This window comes from Triplophysa dalaica, chromosome 1 (assembly GCF_015846415.1).
Source record: "Triplophysa dalaica isolate WHDGS20190420 chromosome 1, ASM1584641v1, whole genome shotgun sequence".
NCBI lineage: Eukaryota > Metazoa > Chordata > Actinopteri > Cypriniformes > Nemacheilidae > Triplophysa > Triplophysa dalaica.
The window spans coordinates 24,404,895-24,424,131 of record NC_079542.1 but is presented as its reverse complement, the minus strand read 5'-3'; the positions used below and the strand labels follow the sequence as shown (position 1 = coordinate 24,424,131).

The 19,237-nt window shown below is 39.9% G+C and overlaps 1 protein-coding gene and 2 non-coding genes across 3 annotated transcripts; all 3 read left to right on the top strand.

The window, feature by feature from the left end:
- Positions 1–114: 114 nt before the first annotated feature.
- acin1b (apoptotic chromatin condensation inducer 1b) lies at positions 115–19,169 on the top strand. The gene is made up of 17 exons (XM_056757215.1): positions 115–272; positions 1,252–1,317; positions 1,608–1,719; positions 2,144–2,220; positions 3,945–5,525; positions 5,812–5,870; positions 10,062–10,197; positions 13,926–13,971; positions 15,425–15,543; positions 15,654–15,806; positions 15,969–16,146; positions 16,247–16,392; positions 16,603–16,710; positions 16,795–16,902; positions 17,013–17,364; positions 17,453–17,550; positions 17,634–19,169. Exons 1-17 carry the CDS (start codon positions 135–137, stop codon positions 17,976–17,978), a joined length of 3,822 nt encoding a protein of 1,273 aa, XP_056613193.1. The 5' UTR covers positions 115–134; the 3' UTR covers positions 17,979–19,169.
- LOC130432032 (small nucleolar RNA U6-53/MBII-28) lies at positions 1,830–1,942 on the top strand. Its single transcript, XR_008908392.1, has one exon. It is a non-coding gene; the product is annotated as a small nucleolar RNA U6-53/MBII-28 (small nucleolar RNA).
- LOC130432039 (small nucleolar RNA U6-53/MBII-28) lies at positions 5,590–5,702 on the top strand. The gene has a single exon (XR_008908394.1). It is a non-coding gene; the product is annotated as a small nucleolar RNA U6-53/MBII-28 (small nucleolar RNA).
- Positions 19,170–19,237: the final 68 nt, after the last annotated feature.

Sequence of the window (19,237 nt, the reverse complement as noted above, 5' to 3'; positions counted from 1 at the left end):
GAATGTCGCTTTTAACGAAATGCCTGCGACTTCTGAATATACATCAACTTGTGTGTCTTCCGGAGATTCACGAGCGGTGACGCGCAGCGCGCTCGTGCACAACGCCAGAAGTTCGAGCGCTCGAGCGAAGCAAAATGGCGGAACTCGAGGATGTTACGTTAGACGGGAAACCGCTTCATTCGCTTCGTGTTGCGGATTTAAAAGCGGCTCTGGAGCAAAGAGGTCTCGCCAAAAGTGGACAGAAAAATGCACTTATTAAGCGACTGAAAGGGGTAAGTTTGGTCGAAGGACGAAGTGTTGCAACCGTGTGCTGTCAAGTTGAGCCGGAGCCGACAAGCAGGCCAAGTATTTGATTTATAAGCGAATGATTGTGGAGAACATGTGGACAATTCCGCATGTTTACTGCATATCCATACCACATAACAATTCCCCTATCTTCCGATGAGTTGTATTGCATAGTTTAAATGATGCGTTTTTTCTTAACAGTCTGTCATGACAAACCCGCTAGAGTTGACGTCGTGCCCGCGCGTGGTATGTTTGTAGTGGGGGCGCGCTTGTCAGCCTTGTGTGATGGATTTGCGGTTGACGTTTTTAGCGTCCGTAAACACATTTCAAATGAAGAACTGCTGGGGATAAACGACCTGAGAATGCAAATGTTAAACACACCCGTCAATAAAGTTCGACCGTTTCACACTTATACTTGAAATCACGCGCAATTTAGTCTGAATACAGAGTAATGGGGGTGGGGGGGGGGTTGAAAATCGTTCATACTCCCCTACTCTTTTTGAAACTGCATTTACATGACATATGTTGCATTGCAGTTGTTTCCTATGGACACTTACCATAACGACCGGTTAACTGTCCAATTTACACGTGATCGGCGAAGTAGCGTCATGTGTTAAACTGCTGAATATTTTGAATGTCTGATACCACTCCCACCTCTGTTAAATACACATTGCATTCAGAGCTCAATCACACTTTCGCAAGCGGTCATGTTTTGCTGTACGGGTGAGTCATTTGCTGGCGCTATTGGAGTCTATTTTCATGATGTTAGTTGCGTAGAATAGGTTTGAATCTCTGTGATTAATCAGACATCTTTGCAAAGTCTGCGAAAACAGGGTTTGTGTTGCTTTTCTGGTTTGTTTTAACAGTCCTTGAACTACCCCCACGTCTAAACCAGCACAAGTTTCTTCTGGAAATTGCATGACGGTCGCTTTATTTTTAATGTGCTTGTTTGTTGTATTTGTGAAGGCTCTGATGTTGGAGAACCTCCAGCGATCATCCACCCATCATGCTGGACTTCAACCCAACTCTCAAGTAAGAGGATTTTTTTTCTTACATTCTCAGGTGCTCTATTTGTGGATCACTAACAACAATTAAACAAGTTAAGAAAATGTGCTGCTTGTGAGTAGAGTCTGTAAAAATGTTACATTAATAGGAATTGTAATCCAAACTAATGTAGTGTTGGGGTAAAGCACATATATCTGTTTAAATCGAGCCTCTTATCTGACAATATACAGCACATATAGCCTCTGAGCATCTATTACATCTGTGTGGGGGGAGTTGGGTTGAAGAGCTTAAGTATGTTCTTCCTGTGTGTATCTCAGATGGGAGAGGAGATGAGTCAGAACAGCTTTATAAAGCAGTACCTGGCCAAACAGCAGGAGCTTCTTCGACAGAGACTGGAAAGAGAAGCCAGAGAAGCTACAGAGGCAGATGGTAAGAACTACACATACACACAGGTTATAACATTGACCATCTGTGTTAACATATGTCGGCACCTCTATTGTATAATGCTATATGATGTTTGAAAAACGGCTCATTAATGTTTCCAATGATGATCCCGCCATGCTAATACTGATGCACCAGAGTCTGACTGTGTCTCTCTGGGTGTAAGTGAGTTCAACTGAACTTCCCACACTTGCAGTGTGCTCTGAGGAAACACTTGGTTTTCAGTCACCTTCGTGAATGTTTATCCGTTTCTTTTTGTCCTTGTGCATTTGTATGAACTTTTACTTGGATCTGTTTGCTCTTTATGTTCTCATTGAAATGATTTAAAGTGACATTTGTTTTTAGGTTGTTGATACAGCATTTTAAAGCAGAAGAAATGTTAAGTTTGATAACATGGCAATGTTCCTTTCAGAGATACAGCGTCCTGCTGGTCCAATGCAGGATGACCACATGTTGACCAGCGAAAGCACTTCATGTCTGCCAGACAAGGTACGTACACATTTGTTTAAAGATTGCGTATCTCATATTAATCTTGAGTGCCTATAAAGGAGTATTGCATATGTCGTATCTTCTAAGAGTATTTAGTTTGATCAAATATATTAAAGAGAGATACAGCTGTACGGTTATTTCCGGAAAAACTTGAGCTACTAGAGGTGGGGAGAGTTGGATTGAACTACAGTCTTAGCAAGCAAGCAACACATCATCACATTAATCCCTTTGTGCAGTTCATGTCCAGCATCTTTTAGCACTGGGAACGCGCCATCTATCAATTTCAAACAATCTCCACATCCAGCGTTATATCCACCGTTTATTTAACATCCATCACTGAAAAGCAGTGAACAAACAGACACACCTATTAGAAGTTTGAACCTACAATGGTGTCACGGTTCGGTTTGGTTACGATTCTCATGTCATCGATTTGGTTCAATTTGATATCATGATGCTTTGACGACTCAAATTTAAATTTGTTTAGTTCACATGTATGCAATTTTGTCAATAAATACAAGCAGTCAGATATATTAACTGAACCTTTAATTTTACCTGCTCTTCTTCTATGTATCTAACATCAAACAAAAATTAAGTCTGAGCATGAACAAAGTAGCAAATACACAATATTAAATTCTTAAAGTGCATAATGCAAGGAATGTACTTAAAACTAATATAGTGCAATGTACTTGTAAGACATTTAAATGTAAACAAATGTATAAACATTAAATTAACTAATTTACCAGAAAACCAGAGACCACACCTATTTATGAATTGTCAATCTTCAAGAAAACGAACTTTGCACTTCAGCAGTGTAGTAATAAACAAATCATAAAAAAAATCAAACAAAGTAATCATTACATTGCTCATTTGAATGCTTGATTATGATTGGCCAGTTGCGACATTTCAAGGGTTATTATTTTCAAATAACAAATGCTCAAAACTAATAACACCGGATGCTGAAAATAATTAAACAAAAAATAATTATAAATATGCCTTTCAATTCAATACTATAATGACATTATATCTACAAATGATTAAACCAATTTGCCTGTTTGTACCGTTTGAACGTCATTTCTTACCTTAAAACCGAAAGTAAGCAGCTCCTCCGTGCAAGACCGTCCGCTTTGCGTCGGATCTTGGTCACATTGTAGGGGCTTTAACAATCAGCTGCCTGTACATTATCCCTTACATAAAAAATATAAAATGAAAGCACTGGACACAGGGAACTTCCTGAAACTGCACAAAAAGATTTTCACGTGAGAGAATGTTGCGATTTGAGCTACATCGATCACAAGCACCTCCATCTTTATCTGATAGCTGCCATTCCTCCACGGCATGAGACCGTAGCTCTGCCAGATGAGCACCCGTCTGAGACTCACAAACCACTTTCGTTTGCAGCACATGTGACACAATCTTCAAGTCCTTACTAATGTAATGTGACACAATCTTCAAGTCCTTACTAATGTAATGTGATACAACTCTGTTGTGACCGAAATCCAGGAATTGCAACTCGATGAGCTGGCCTTATTGACTACATTACCTGGGCTAGTTCTGGTACAATCTTTTCTGAAAAGTGACTAAAAAGTCAATTACTCGTGTCTCACCTACCGCCCTCCAATGTGTACTAAAGCAGTAAAAGCACGTATGCGACATGATGTCGCCCTGTGATATGTATTGTTGGCCATGTGATACGATTTCACTGTATTGCATTCTTTGTTTTTTAGCATCGCATTGTACATTCTCATATATCTCTAAGCCAGGCAGAGGGTGGGGATCGTGGAGGAGGGTTGCCCCATGACCCTGGTTTAATGGGATCACACATTCTGGATATGAGCCCTTCTCATCTGCCTCACGAAGCCCCTGATACTAAAGCCGGGAGGAACAGACCTCCTCCTAATTTTCCTAGCCTTGAGGAAGTTGCTACACCTTCTCCTCCACGGGCAGTTGCCTCCTTGTCTGTACGGGTGGTTGGACAACCCGAGCGTCAAGGCCTGCCACTTATGATGCCTCGTTCCCAAGAGAGGGAAGGAACAGCCCCAGTTGAAACAGGTCCTGCCCAGTCAGTGTTGCAGCTTAGCCGTTCTGCAAGAGCTGCAGCTTTTGTTCAAGCTGATGGTGATGATGAGGGAGAGGATGATGACAGTGACAACGATGATGAATGGGGTCCGTCCTCAAACGCGAAAAAGAGTGTGCGGGCTCCTCCTGTACAACCTCCACCAGCCACAGTCCCCCAACGATCCCGTCGAAAGCTTCAGCCCCCACAACATATTCCTCCCCAGCCTCAGCCAGTACCTCAGCCTCCTCTGCAGCTCCGCCAACCCACTCCTCCTCCATCCCCACCCCCAGAGCTCTCCTTTTTACTTCCTGACACTCCCAAACAAAGCCCCCATGACCAAGATGAAGCAGTGGGCCCAGGAGATGGTGCTGCTCCAGAGCCAGGCTCCATGCCCTCTCCTCCTCCTTTCAAGAGGCAGGATTCCAGCTCCAGTTCTAGATCCAGCAGCCCAGAACCTCCGTCCACACGAAGACCTGGTCCTCTGAGTCTGCTTGTACTCAAAATGGAGTCTGAGGGTGTGTTTGTTGGTGGACAGAAGGTAGGGATAGAAGGGGAAATGGAAGTTGAAGAGCAGGAGGGTGGCAAACCAGCAGAAGCACCTGAAGTACTTATGGGAACAAATGTTCAGACCGTACCTCAAAACTCAACTCAGCAGCTTAACAGGCCACATGTGTCTGTATCAGTACCCACAATGCCCTCTGTTCAGCAAGATACTCATCATGAATTGGAGAATAAGATCTCAAAAACTCACGATGAGAAAGATGAGCAAAAAAGAGGTGAAGAGAAAGAAAATGAGAAAGTGAATGAGACCGCTGCACCATTCCATATGAAAGCATCCAAAATGTTTTCACTTAAAAGACCACACATTTTCTCTGCCGTCCCGCCACCGGAGTCACTTAAGTCACCTTCAAAACCTGAGCAGGTGTCAGTTCTCAACACAGCACCTACCTGCTCTGAAGATGTTATGATGGAAACGGAGACTTCTACAGTTGCTTCTCAATCAAAACACAGCGAGGAGAACAAAGAAGTTAAGATACTAGAGAAACTGTCACCTAGAGCAGAAGAGGAGAGTATTATGGTCCCATCTTCACACTCTTCATCTGATGAAGGTGAAGTAGGAAAAACATCAGACGCTCACAAACCACGCTCCTCAACATCAAGTCAATCAATTTCTGATTCAGAGTCATCATCCTCCCATTCTTCAAGCTCTCCTTCACATGAGAAATCCAGGCCACACAGCCAAAAAAAGGTGTGTAATCTCTTATCCACATGTCCACCCTTAAAGTCTTGTTGTTTTTCTCTTCTTTTGTGTTTTCTAATGATGAGCCTGCCATGCTAATACTGATGCACCAGTTTGACTCTCTGGTCTCTCTGGGTGTAATGAGTTGAGCAAAACTTCTCACACATGTAGTGTGATCTGAAGAAAAACACAGGAGAGTTTTGTTGTATAAAAACAAGTAAAATATTGACATTGTTTTGTGATGACTATATTGTAATTGTTTCATAATAAGTTATTTTTGTTTGTTTTAAACCAGGATAAGAAGACCGAGAACCAAAAAGCAGATATGAAAGAAACGAAGACCAAATCTCCCAGGTCAGCAGCACCTTTCATATACATAGTGTTACACCCGGTTCATTCTGCACGTGTGAGCAGCGCGTAGGGAGAGCGTTAGCATAGTCATTTCACACCGGCAACATATGCATTTTGCACATTGATGCATGTAAATAGAGTAATGCGTAATTGCATTGTGGTACCGTGCTCCCCCGTGTCTGTGGTGACACGGTACCACAATGCAATTTCGCATTACGCTATTTACATGCATCAATGTGCAAAATATCTTCCAGAACTTCATCAAAGCGCATTTAAGTAGATTGCATTGCTATGATTTATGTCTGCCTGTTTCATGCTCTTTTAGATCTACGTAGTACAAGTTATAAATAAAAAGCCATTGTGCTTTGAAGGATACAAAGTCCCTAAACGGTTAACTCGCCATAGGAGAGTGCAATCGCTTTTCTCACACACAAATGGAATATAAGCAAATAACATTATGTCTATGTAGTTTTATCTGCTTTCAGAAGGTTATGATGACAGTGGGTTTCAGACAGTACACTGACAGTATAATGCGGGAGTAGGCTGAACTAAAGCACATTGTCATCAAAACACAGACATCAGTTTCACTCATTTGCATGTGGTTCATATCCGGCATCTTTTAGCGAAGGGACAGCTCCATATATCAGTTACAAATGATTTCCGTTTATATAACATTCATAACTCAAATGAAATGAAAAAAACTTTCCGAAACCTGTACGATTGCTGGGGGAGTGTATCGAGCACAGAAATAATATGCCCAACTCGTTTTTTGACAAGTTCTCTCATGTTAAGAATGAGAATACGGCATGTTTAACATTGATAATTAGGCTTTCCTGTCAATCAATGTGGATATGGTCCGTAAAGTATGCATGGTTGCTTTAATTGAGCGGGAGCAACAGCAAAATAGACTCCGCGCCGAAATGATCGCTGCACTGCTGCTGACGCATGCAGTATGAAACAGGTTTTATATCACATATGTTCAAACCCACAAACAAAATGCTTTCAAAATGTCAAAACAGATTCAAGCATATTTTAAATAAGCTTAATGAACTATAAACTAAATAATATTGCTTTTGAGCTTTTTCTAATGCTCTGTTTTAGTGTTTTGCTGGTTCTGTCATAAAAGAATGGTTTCTATTCTTATCTCAGTATTTTGAACTGTTTTAAAGATTTGAATATGTCAAGCCCCACTTACATGCATTCCTAACTTCCATTCAAATCTGAAAGGTATTCATAACGATTGTTTTGTCTTGACATTCCTCTCTCTGGAATCACAGAAACATACTAAACACAGGTGGACCTCACAGCATGCACAAGCTTAGAAATGTATGAGCTCAAACTCAACAGCCTGTTGTCATGCATAGTTTAGTGAGATTGCCCATTTGCCCTCATTTAGTACTTCTCACCAGGCCATATGCAGATGGTAGTTCTGACCTGTTTAAATAGGACACACAGCTAATTTCAGTTTTGAAAGAATCACACAAATGGATAAGTATTTCTATTTACAATAATGTAAATATTAGTTAGTTACATGCAGATTTATAAGTATAATAGGTCATGATGTAAAGTATTACACATTGGGCATTTTCCAAACGGAAGTGAGCATCCTTATGCCCTACTCACTTCGAAGGGCTGAGCCCTTGAATTGAACTGTTTGAAGTGTGTAGGGCATTACTGTCTCTCGTGTATGCATTTGGAACTCCCTTCATAAAGGGAATGACTGGCCAAATGTTACCTTGACAACGGCTACCCTGCACTATTAATCCAGGTCTCAGTTATTGAAAATATATATATATTTAATTTATCCTTCTTTGAACATTGTATAATTATGTCTAATTTCACCTTGATTTTTCCCTTTGCTTGGTATTAAAAAGGAAATATATGATTAAGGAAACCTATACTATTATTAAACAGACTTCCCTATAAACAAAATTATTGTATACTCTATTTTTACCATCTTAAATCTACTATATCATAGTTATCACTCACAAATGGTATAAAACACAGGAACATTGAAGTGACCCTGGAATGTACCCTTCGCTAACGCACTTCTGAAAAGGGCCCCTCGCGAAGAGATTCAGGTCAGGTGTAACGTTTCACTTTAGTTTGGAACGACCCTACAAATGGCGTCCCCTTCGCGAAGGACCCTTCAAAAGCGCATAAATGCAGTAAAAGATTTAGTGCACCTAGCATTTTTGACTATTGCTGTTTTTGGGATGATGGACAGTGTAGTATTGAAATGCTTTAAATCATCTTAGTTGCGTATAAGTGACGTTTACCGATAGGAGAAATTAACCAGTCTTAAGGTTTCATTTGGGACGGCGAATCCTCTGGAGAAACGTTGAGGGCAGATGTATTTGTATTCAGGCGTTCTATATGACAGCCTCTCAACCGGCGTGGCCTTGGAGGTGGGGTCCTGCTCGCACTCTGCTCACACTTCCCCCCAGCGCTGCTCAATATGGCTGCTCTGTGAGCGCCGCCGTGACTGTTTCTACGCACTGCACTGGAGAAACAACCGTCTTGCAACGCACCTACTTCTCGCGTTTCTGTTTACGAATCCGTGACTGACAGAACCAGTATATATTCGCCCGTCGCGTTTCCCGTAAAATCTTGACATTATGCTGTCGGACGGCAACCAAAACGGGTAAGGCTAGGATAAAGAGAGCGGGTTTCTAGAAATACCCTCAGCGTTGAGTTGATAGACATTTATCTGTCTATCTTAATCACTACAACGTTTGTGTTTGCAGGGTGGTCTGTGTAGTATATTTGATGAATGGCAGGTGCTATTTCGTTTCATTGGATAATCTGTGCAAAGGGTTTGCGGCGTCTCAAAACCCAGCGGGTTTCTACCTACACAGCATCATGGGCATCATGATTCGTATTCTGTCGAGCGGTCATACGATCACATCCGCCGATGAAGTCCGATATGTTTTCTGGCTCGGTTTTTCAACCCAATTGAAATGCATAACATGCTGTGGAGGTGGGAATCTTTTTCAACCACGTTAAATTCAGTAAAGGATGTAGTACGTTTTAATCACCAGAGGCGAATGTAGCGATACATTAGTAATGGAGATATCCATGTTCATGATCGCATGCATTTTAAAAACGATGCAGGATCAACCTTATGAATAAAACAATGTTAAGACAGCTTGCATGTCGCCTATATTACAATGAATGTAAACTGTTAAGCGTTGTCAAAGTGTTACCTGTTGCTGAAATGAATAATCTGAGCAAGAGTAGCTCAGTTGATGTCTAAACAAAAAAATTGCATCCAGAAATTACTGGATTCAAGTGTTAATTTTTTTATGTTCATTAAAGGAGTGTACAGCCGGTACAACAAAAGAATGGCTTATGTCCCCAGCCAAAAATTTAAGAAAGCCTGACACGTAATGACAGTGATGAGAAAGAAAAGACAGAAGTGTGTTTTAAAACGTCAAGCTTGGCACCCAAAACTGTTGTTAAAATGGAAATTAGTGTGTTATTTATGAATTGTTTGTCAGTCTTAAAGCACTGAAAATGAACGGAGACCATCTTTCAGATTTACCTCTTGGTGGCTCTCTGCATTCATGTGTAAATGTTAATTGTTCTGGGGGATTTGGCTGCTGCCCCTTCCCCTCAGCATGTGTTGGCTGCTTTAATACGAAGGGGGAACCCTTGTGCTCGCACAACTTGAAGGCAGCCTTGCCTCATCGATCTTCATCAGGGGTTCTGTGCCTCAGGTGATTACAGTGTGAAGGTGTGGTGCGCAGGGGTGTATTTGTGTAAGGGAGATGTTGGATTGAATCAAATCCCCTGTCGTGAGCTTTGGTGATGTAATCCCCTGTCAGTGGTTTATTACATACAACACTTTTGATTAAACAAATGTAGATGTCTGCAAATAAAGACAAGTCTGAGCTTTGTTATTTATGTGTAAATCCTTTGAGATGAGAAAATTATTACTCTTGGTAGAAGGTGATGCGAGAACTAATGATGAAGGTCATATGGATGAATAATTGAGGAGTGATTTTAGTAGATGGATTTTATGCATGTTGTCCATTTGTTCCTTTCCGTTGTTTACTGACTCTGCCTAAGGATGTCATATGGTTTGTGTATGTCGGTGAGTGTCACTTAGCTGGGTTGTTGTTTATAGATAAAGTGAAAGCTAGCCCTCACTCTTTCTGTCTCTCTTCTGCTTTCTTGACTCTTTCTCTTCAGGGAGATCAAACAGGAAGGTCTCTCTGAGCCTGCGGGGCAAGTTACCATGGAACAGGAGGGCCGCTCAGACTCAGAGAGTGCACTGCAACAACCTGACCACCAGGAGGCAGATGCAAGCGACCTTTGTCCAGAGAAGGTAAGAAGGCCTAGGAAAAGACCAGTGGAAACAGTAATTCTGAAAAGGGGAGAGGGTAAAACTCTTTTTAAGAGGCAGGTCCAGCTGAACCATACCTGAACTTCATAGCAGGTGTAAGTGAACATAGATTGTCTTATCTTTTCACATTTAGTTCACATTCAGGTATTAGTTTGGGTCTCTTTACTGTTTTTTGTCTGTACATTCCCTTACCTCCTATCAATTTATAGGAGCAGTGCCTAAGGAATTTGGATGACTAATAAAGCGTAGAACGACATGCTGTAGAGGTCATTGTGTTTTAATGAGTGTGTACTGAAGGGCAGTTTAAAACATTACGATGTTCCTCTGTAGTGACAAAGATCACACTGAGATGAATCAGGATACCTGTAACAGCTTAACTGAAAAAAATCTGTCATGAATTACTCATCCTCGAGTTGTTCCAAATCTGTATTCCGATAAACACAGAGAAAGATATTTTGATAAATCTTAGCAACTAACATTTCTGGGACATCATTGACTGTTTACATGCGCGTTAATAATGCGATTATTTCCAATATTTAGAATAAGGACTTAATCGCAGTAACATGTTTACATGAGATGAGAACACCTCTTTGCTCCCGTTTGCATGGAAGTTTTATAAGTCTAATTATTTGCTATGATACACAGCACAATCGAGGATCTTTGATACAGTATGTGTGTGTTACTGGCTATAGTTTTAATATATTTGCGTCAAATGCAAAAAAATGCTATGTGGACGTATTTTATGGTTATTCTGCGCCGTGATGCATATAGAAATATGATGGAAGACGTCTCTGCAACGTTAATGTATGCTGTCATCGCGCTGTTTTTGTGTGACGATAAGGAGCAGAGACTGCTGATGGCAAATTGTGTTTACTGCAAAGACCGTCATGTTAACAATAAATTTGCGCTTGAGGTGCGTGAAAGAAGCACATGCGCACCTTGATCAGGCAGCATAAATGCAATTAGTGTGTTCACATGCCTTCATATTGCGTTTAAAGCCAGCGTACACCACATATGTTACTTTTTAGTATGCTTACTGCAATTATGAGCTCATATTATTTAAATTTAATTAAGTGTAATCGCAGTATTGCCAAAATATTTTATATGGCATTATGGGGGTGCATGTAAATGAAGTCAATGACCACCATAGTAGAGTAATTACAATAGTAGTGAAAATATATTCTTTGTGTTTAAAATAAAAATGAATTCTTCCTACTATGATTGTCAATTGTGGCCAAAACGCCTTGGTGGACACACGGCTTAAGGAGGACTATATTTATGTTTAGCTTTGCATCATTTTGATTACAATGTAATCATAAAGATCAGTGCTATCTATATAGAATCCAAATCATCAGCAGTCGCAGTTTCTGCTCATCCCATTATCAGCTTATAGTTAAGCACAAAGAGTCTGTGTAAATGCAAGTTTTAGTTTCCTGAAAGATGTATAATAACTCCTGACCAAATGTAGCTATAGCCGTAAGCTGTAGACACACTATTCTCCCCTTTTCTTTTGTCCCCCTTTATCTCTTTCTCCCACTCTTTTCTCTTACTTTTGTTTTCTTTCCTTATCTGTGGATCTGGTAGTATGACTGTTTTGTGGTTTAAAATCCCGTTGATTGCTTTGTTGTAAAGGTGCCCTCCCCTCTTCCATTGCTCATACTGGTACCTGCATACTGCCACCACCTCTTCTCCTCTTCCACCTCCATCACCTGCCCCGCTATGCCCAAGCGTCTCGGCTGTACCTGAGTTAGGCCCCCCAGAGTCGCCACTTCACACTTTAGCCTGACGGAACCTGCCGGATCATTTGCCACTGCGTCTCATCATAGAAAACTGATGTGGCCTCCTGATTGGACTGCCTGAAAGAATCAAAAGAGCTGGTGAAATGGGCAAGGCATCAGTCATGTTGTACACTACATATCTCTCTTAACAAAGACAGAGAGAGTTTATGCTAGCAACACACAAGCACAAGATGGACTTCTCCTGTCAACAGGATGTGCACGCAGCTGTTAGTGTCTCAATGCCTTCTGCTGTTTTTGCCCACACTTAAAGACTTGAATGAACTGATATCTAAATGGACTCATTACACAGCCGTCTGCTGTTTTATCACATCCTTGTGAACTGAACACTTGATTTTACCAGTCTGAGCTGATAAGCAAGGCTTATGGATTAACCGCTGGACTATTAGGCATTGATATTGTTGGGTCTCATCATTTGGTTGAAGTTTGCCAGAAGCCACTTATATCATGCAGTGCATTATTTTGAAAGGATATCACCCTAAATGGACAACCTTTTGGACTTAATCATGTTAAAGGACCATAAACTCAACTGATCAAAGTAACATTGCAGCAACTGCTACCATCAACCCAAACATCCACATGACCTTGTGAACAGCATCATAACAGCCCATGTTTGAGAACATTTGCAAAATGGCCAAAAACATGATGTTACCAGCGTGATCGGTATGTCTACATGTCGGTAATGTCTACAAAGGATTTGACGAAACACTTCATTATCCTGAACAAGACTGTAACCAGAATTTGTGGACATTAAAATGGGACAAGTTTTTATTTTCTGGTTATTTGAAGTCACCCCATTCATGGTGGACACCAGAGATACCGGCAGTGTTATAAAGCCATCATCTGTTGTGTGCCAAAGACTTTCACTGTTCATACCACACTCAACAAACACTTTAAAGACTTTAAACTTTGACCAGCGATATCGAATGCCACCAACAAAATGCCATAAAACATGCAGCAAAAAAGAGCAGTTCCTGTCAGCCGGCCAATCAGCACACTCAATTGTGATCGTATACCACCCACGCTACTCAGCCTCCTCTGATTGCCTAAATACAGTGCTGTACGGTTGGGCCATAGCCAAGCCAGGGAGGAATCAGGTGTCAATGGTACCAGGAAAACCCTTTTTCCCAAGATGTATATGTTTTTGATTAACTTAAATCTCAACTTTAAAACACCTTTCCATGTTAAGAGTGTTAGTTTGTTTTATTTAATTAATTACTAGTGTCAGATAATAGTGATTTAAGATTGGTTGACAAGGTGTTGTAGTCATGTTTTATACCTGGTTTAGTAAATTAGGGGAAATGGTCAGGATGTGTTAGCCAGATTTAAAGTTAAAGGGATACTTCACCCAAAAAGGACAATGACAATTCTATCATCATTTACTCACCTTCACCTATAAAATATACAATGGCATTCAAAAGTGCCCGCTGTTTACTGTCCTACATTCTTCAAAATGTCTTCACTTGTTTTCAACAGATCATTAAAATATATAAAGTATTTTTTCCTACTATGGCACTCAATGGGATGCAAAATATGTCTGGTTATAATTATTCTTCCAAATATCTTTCTCTGTGTTAATCAGCAAATTTATACAGCTTTGGAACAACTACAAGGCGAGTAAATGATGACAGAATTTTTTTTTTTGTTTGGCGAAGTATTCCTTTAAATACAAAGAAAAATGGCAGCTATGTGAGGGACATTTAATTCAAGCAACAGTGTATAGTAAGGGTGGGACTCTCTGAACCACTATGTAAGCAACTGAATATTATTGGTAACTTATAGCTGTGCATTTGTTCTTCCCCTCTCCTTTTCTCATTCCCCCTTCTTTTCCCAATATGTCTCTTTTGTCGTGTATGTCTCTTTCCCCACACATCCACTGGGATCTTGTTTCTCCTCCTTTCTATTTTATTTCAGAGCTCTCCTGCGAAATTGATTGCTGCGCGCAAGATCTCACTGAGCGGTACGTATATTTTTATGTTTATATGTTTCTGTGCCCTTGTCAACTGATGGAAGCTGGTGCCTAATGTTAACGCCAAAGAGGTGGTAGTCCTGAATTGGTTTTGGATGATAGTATATGTTACACTGCTGTACACTGTGCCATTGTCAGCATCACAAATTGTCATTTAAAATCAGCATTTCTAGATGTGTTGTGGCCATTGCAGTCCAGTGTCTGTTGAATTTGAACATCATCCAACAGCAATGTCTGAGTTTCTCCAGTTTTTCTGCAAATAGAAACTAGAGATGGGCATTTTTCATTAATTTCATATTAAAAATATTTGTTTATTTAAATAACATTAATAATTGCGTAATTTGTGTTTTTATTAAGTCACAATTTCACATCAAACTTATAATTATCATTAAATATTCATAACACAGTAATATTATGTATATATAGGTTTTTTTAATGTTAAAAAAAAAGAAAAACTGCATTAAAACGTGCGCCGAACACTATAATACAAAACAAAACGACTTTATATTAACAGTCTGTGACAAATGGTTATCTCATTTCTTTTGTTTTACAGCGCGTTTTAAAACAGTCAAAAAAGCATCCGTGTATATTTATTTACAGGATGTAACTTGCAGGCAACGACCCTATTTGAACTAGAAGAAAAATTCAAGCTTTTAGGTATGGAAAAAGGTGCCAGTCTTATGTTAAGGCAAAATTCATTAACATTAGTTTCAGTGAAATGTACATTTTCATGTTTCAAGTTGTTGAAATTAGCATTACTTAATATAGTTTTAACAAACAAATATGAATTTACTAAGAACAACCACTAAAATCAATTGTTATCAATATGTTAATAATTGTATTATTTTTAATCAACTAATATTACGTTGATATTTTTATACATGATGTAAGTTATGTTAACGAATTCTGTGGCTTGAAACATTTTAATACGGTGATGTGAGCTGAGCATAAAACGCGATCCGGGCATCTGGTGTGTAAACATAAAATATTTAAACTAGCTTGCGATCTGGGTGAACAAAGATTTAGGAACACATTCCAATTAGTTTTTTATATTTTCTGTATGTTATAAAATCATTAAGAAGTGCTATAAGACGTGACAACTCTAAGGTCTTGTGTAGTGGCAACTTAACCTTATTGCGATGCAGTTTTATTCTTATAAAAATTACAAATATTCGAAGGGTATTTTTAATATTCAAATAGTTATTGTGGATTGAATATTCAAACATTCGTACACATTCCTAATAAAAACTTTTTTTAATTTGAGAAATACTGTTAGTAGCTCACAGAATGAAAAAACATGATAATTTTGCCTAAACGTATACCTATAAATAGAAAACAATGAATATAAGTTAGAAATGGTTTCAATGTCTGCAATCAACTTCGTTCCTGCCCTAGTTTCTTTAGCTGTTCTGTGTTTTACCATTGATTATTTTCACTCCATCAGGTAAAACAGAGAATGCTGCTGAGCCTGTGGGCGGAGCCAACAGGAAGAGAAGGTGGGGTTCAAGTACAGCAGTCACTGCCAAGAGGCCATCGATTAGCATCACCACTGAGTCACTGAAGGTAATTCAATTAAAGGTGCTGTGTGTAATTATTTGGTGTATCCATTGACAGAAATGCATGAATTTTAATAACAGTAAGTTAAGTGTATAATCAGGCTACCCTTTTTCTAGACATTAATTCCAGAAATCAAGCCTGTCCTGGAGGCTGTGGTTGAACTGCACCCAGATGAGGGCCAGCTCTCTAGTGAAGACTCAGCAGGTCCTCATGATGTAGACAAACTCGAAGATGATCAGGGCCTGAAGATTAGACGCACAGTGACACAGGTAAGGGTTCTATGGCAACTTGAACAAGTAGTTGAGAAAATGGGCTTCATGCAAGAAACGTGGTTATAGAGGAAGCTGTATAACTAAAATAGAACTTGACTAATAAATATAACTTGTATTGCCTTACTGATTTGGGTGTAAAATAATTCACATGTAATCCAGATTGTTCCATCTGATGGACATGAGAATGGGGAGAAAAAAATAGAGAATGATGGTGATGATGAGGATGAGGAAGAGGAAGAAGACGAGAAATGGACTGGCGGAGAGAAGGAAAAAACAAGGAAACCGGAGCGCTCCTCGGATGCTGCTATGGAAACAGAAGTGGGAGATGCCATGAAAGGTGACTATCACTGATGCAGACTAGCTTTTGAACGGTTTAAAATAAGAAATCCTTTGCTTGCTGTTTCCTATGCAAGCTTGTAAGATTATTTCTTTCTCAGTCACTCCCAATGATTCCTTGGTGCGGAGGTCCATCAGTCAGCAGAAATCAGGTGTGTCCATCACAATCGACGACCCCATACGACCAAGTCGCGAGCTGTCTCCTCCTCGTGGGAAAACTTCCAACATCATACACGTGTGCAACCTGGTAAGCACTTTCACAAACATTGCTCATTTTGTTGCTTAGTATTTAACAAATAATTTGGAAAGCAGGATAGCAAATTTTAGGATTAGTGTTTGCTGTTTTTTACCAGTATGAATTTGGTTTTGGTTCTTGACTGCAAATGGTTTCGAAACATATTTGTGCTGGGGCTTGATTGTTATGGTTGTGTCACTGATATTAAAACGTTTTTTTTAGGTGCGACCTTTCACTCTGGGTCAGCTGAAGGAGCTATTAAACCGAACAGGTACTTTGGTGGAGGAGGGTTTCTGGATCGACAAGATAAAATCCCACTGCTATGTTACTGTAAGATTTATTTTTCTTTTTAATTTCCCTTTAATTGTTTCAAAGTATTTTACATTTGAACATCCCTGTGTTTTTCTTGCTTAGTACTCGACTACAGAGGAATCGATGGCCACCCGAGAAGCGCTGCATGGTGTAAAATGGCCTACCAGTAATCCCAAAGTACTACGTGTGGACTTCTGTGACCAGGATGAGGTCTAACGATCTTTCTAAACCTGTTACACTTGCTTTTATACAATGTAATTTCTAGTTCTTTTCTAGTCGAATTTAGTTACACATTTTAATGTTTCTTTTCTGGTGTTTAGTTGGACTTCCATAAAGGTATCTTGTCCAGTAATCGTGCAGGTGATGGAAATGACCCCCAAGCTTCAGGAACCCCGAATCGGCCTGCTGCCCCTAAACCACATATGCCCACACACCGCGAGAAAAAGGAACGAGAAAGAGACAGAGATGGTATTTCGGTCATGAGGGACCAGTTGGCAGAGAGAGAAAGAGCAATGGAGAGAAGAGAGAGTACTCGTTCTGAGCGGGAGTGGGATCGGGGTAAGGTAAAGGAATTCGGGAGTGAGGACAAAGCTGGAACAACAAGGTCACGATCACAGGACCGCAGACGCAGAGAGAGCGAGAAGAGCAAAGAGAAAAGAACTGAGAAAAAAGGTGAGGGGAAATAGGTCAATTGCTTTATATAGTCCATATCTTCCTGTTACTTTTGTTGTGATTTGCCTCTTTATTGCAACTCCTTTAGATAAACCAGAGGAGCCTCCTGCAAAACTTCTTGATGATTTGTTCCGTAAAACTAAAGCAGCTCCCTGTATATACTGGCTACCCCTCACAGAAGAGCAGGTCAGTAGATCTCGTATGCACTTGACAGACATTTTAGTTTGCATGCTTTTTACTCATTTTAAGTCTTTGCCGTTTCTTTCCAGGTGACACAGAGAGCTCTGGAGCGTGACGAGCGCAAAAAGGAACGAGAGAAGAGGAGGAAGGAACTCCAGGATGAGGAGGACAAAAAACGAGAAGAACGGAGAGAAAGAGCAAAAGGCCGTGAAAGAGTTGGCGGGGCCACGGGGGGAGTGGGAGCAGGTGGTGGTGTGGGTCTTTCAGCTGAGGGAGAAAGAGATAGAGGTAAAGAAAGAGAGAGAGAAAGGGGTAGAGAGGGAGAAAAGAGGAGAGATGCCTCCAGGGGGAACAGAGATGGTGACTCCAAAACTGCAGGGGGCAGCAGATCCTCTCTGAGCCGTAGCAATACATCTAGAGATAGACGCCGCTAAGTGTATGAGAATTTTGTGTGAAGTGTGTTCGAGCGAGCATGAGTGTGTGAGAAGGAACAGATTTGTCAGCATTACGACAGCTCCAACCATGATGAATGCCAGCCCTTTTGACACATATTAACATCCGTTTAGTTTTCTTATAGTTATACCTACAGCCTTGCTCTTTTATCTACAAACAGATCACACTTCTTAGTGGTCTTGTTTATGTCATACATTAAAGGAGTAGTTCATCCAAAAGTGAAATATAAAGAATATTATTTACTGACACTTGTGTTGTTCCAAATCAGTTTAAGAAAAAAAAATCTGTGTAACAAAAAACAAAGCAGCACAACAGTTGATGACTTCCTTTGTGTTTTATATGGGTTTGGAGTGACATGGGTGAGTCAATTGTGAGTATTAGTTTTGGGTGAGTTACTCCTTTAACATTATATTGTTTCCTGCACAGCAGTACTGTTTTAAGGTGAAAAAATAACTTTTGCGAAAAATAGCAGATAGCAGATGAAACCTCAGGTCTTAATCTAACAAAGTGGCTAGTCAATCTTTTTCTTATAACAATAACAACGTGAATGTTAGACAGCACACGACACAAGCGAGATTACATGAATCATAAAATGTATTTGACTCCTCTCCAACCCTGAGTCATCTTGTTTTATTTATAGTTAAATAAGTGCTGCTGTAGGCCGGTGGTTAGGTAATGCAGCGTGTAAGTGTGGGACTTATTTGCATTTGATATTTTTATATATTTGTTTCTTTTTATCCACTTTGTCCAAATTAAATTATTTCTTAAAGGATGATGTGGAGGGAACTCTCCACCCAAATGTTTTGGCCACTATTCTGAGTTAATGGAGCCTGTCCTGCTGTTGACACTGATCTCACAGAGGTCTTTCACAATATCTAAATTTAATAAAGTGACTACTGATATCCGGTAATAAATCCACACTCTATAGATATGTTTGTACGGACAAGTTTCTTATGTATTCATCCTTGTCTGTTCTCTTTTCCTGGAGGTAGGAAGTTTACTCATCTCTGTAAATTAGTCATAGCATAAATGTATCCTTTATAGAGAAAATAATAAAGAGGCCTTTTTAATTTTATTGTTAATGTTTTAGTTTTAAAGGTAAATTGACTCTCTTGGATTATTTTCATTATGAATGTGCAGAATGTACAAAAATAAAAACTTAAGGAAACTTTGCTTTTTTGTATTAAAATTTGGAAGCTGGCAGTAAATGGAAGGAGTGCTACTCTGAAGTAACAAAGCA

What these genes read in the sequence shown, in the direction of transcription:
- acin1b (XM_056757215.1), top strand. Translation starts at nt 135, where the DNA reads ATGGCGGAACTCGAGGATGTTACGTTAGACGGGAAACCGCTTCATTCG. An exon ending in GGCCACACAGCCAAAAAAAG is followed by an intron (nt 5,526 to 5,811) that starts GTGTGTAATCTC and finishes GTTTTAAACCAG; the next exon opens with GATAAGAAGACCGAGAACCA. An exon ending in GCGACCTTTGTCCAGAGAAG is followed by an intron (nt 10,198 to 13,925) that starts GTAAGAAGGCCT and finishes ATTTTATTTCAG; the next exon opens with AGCTCTCCTGCGAAATTGAT.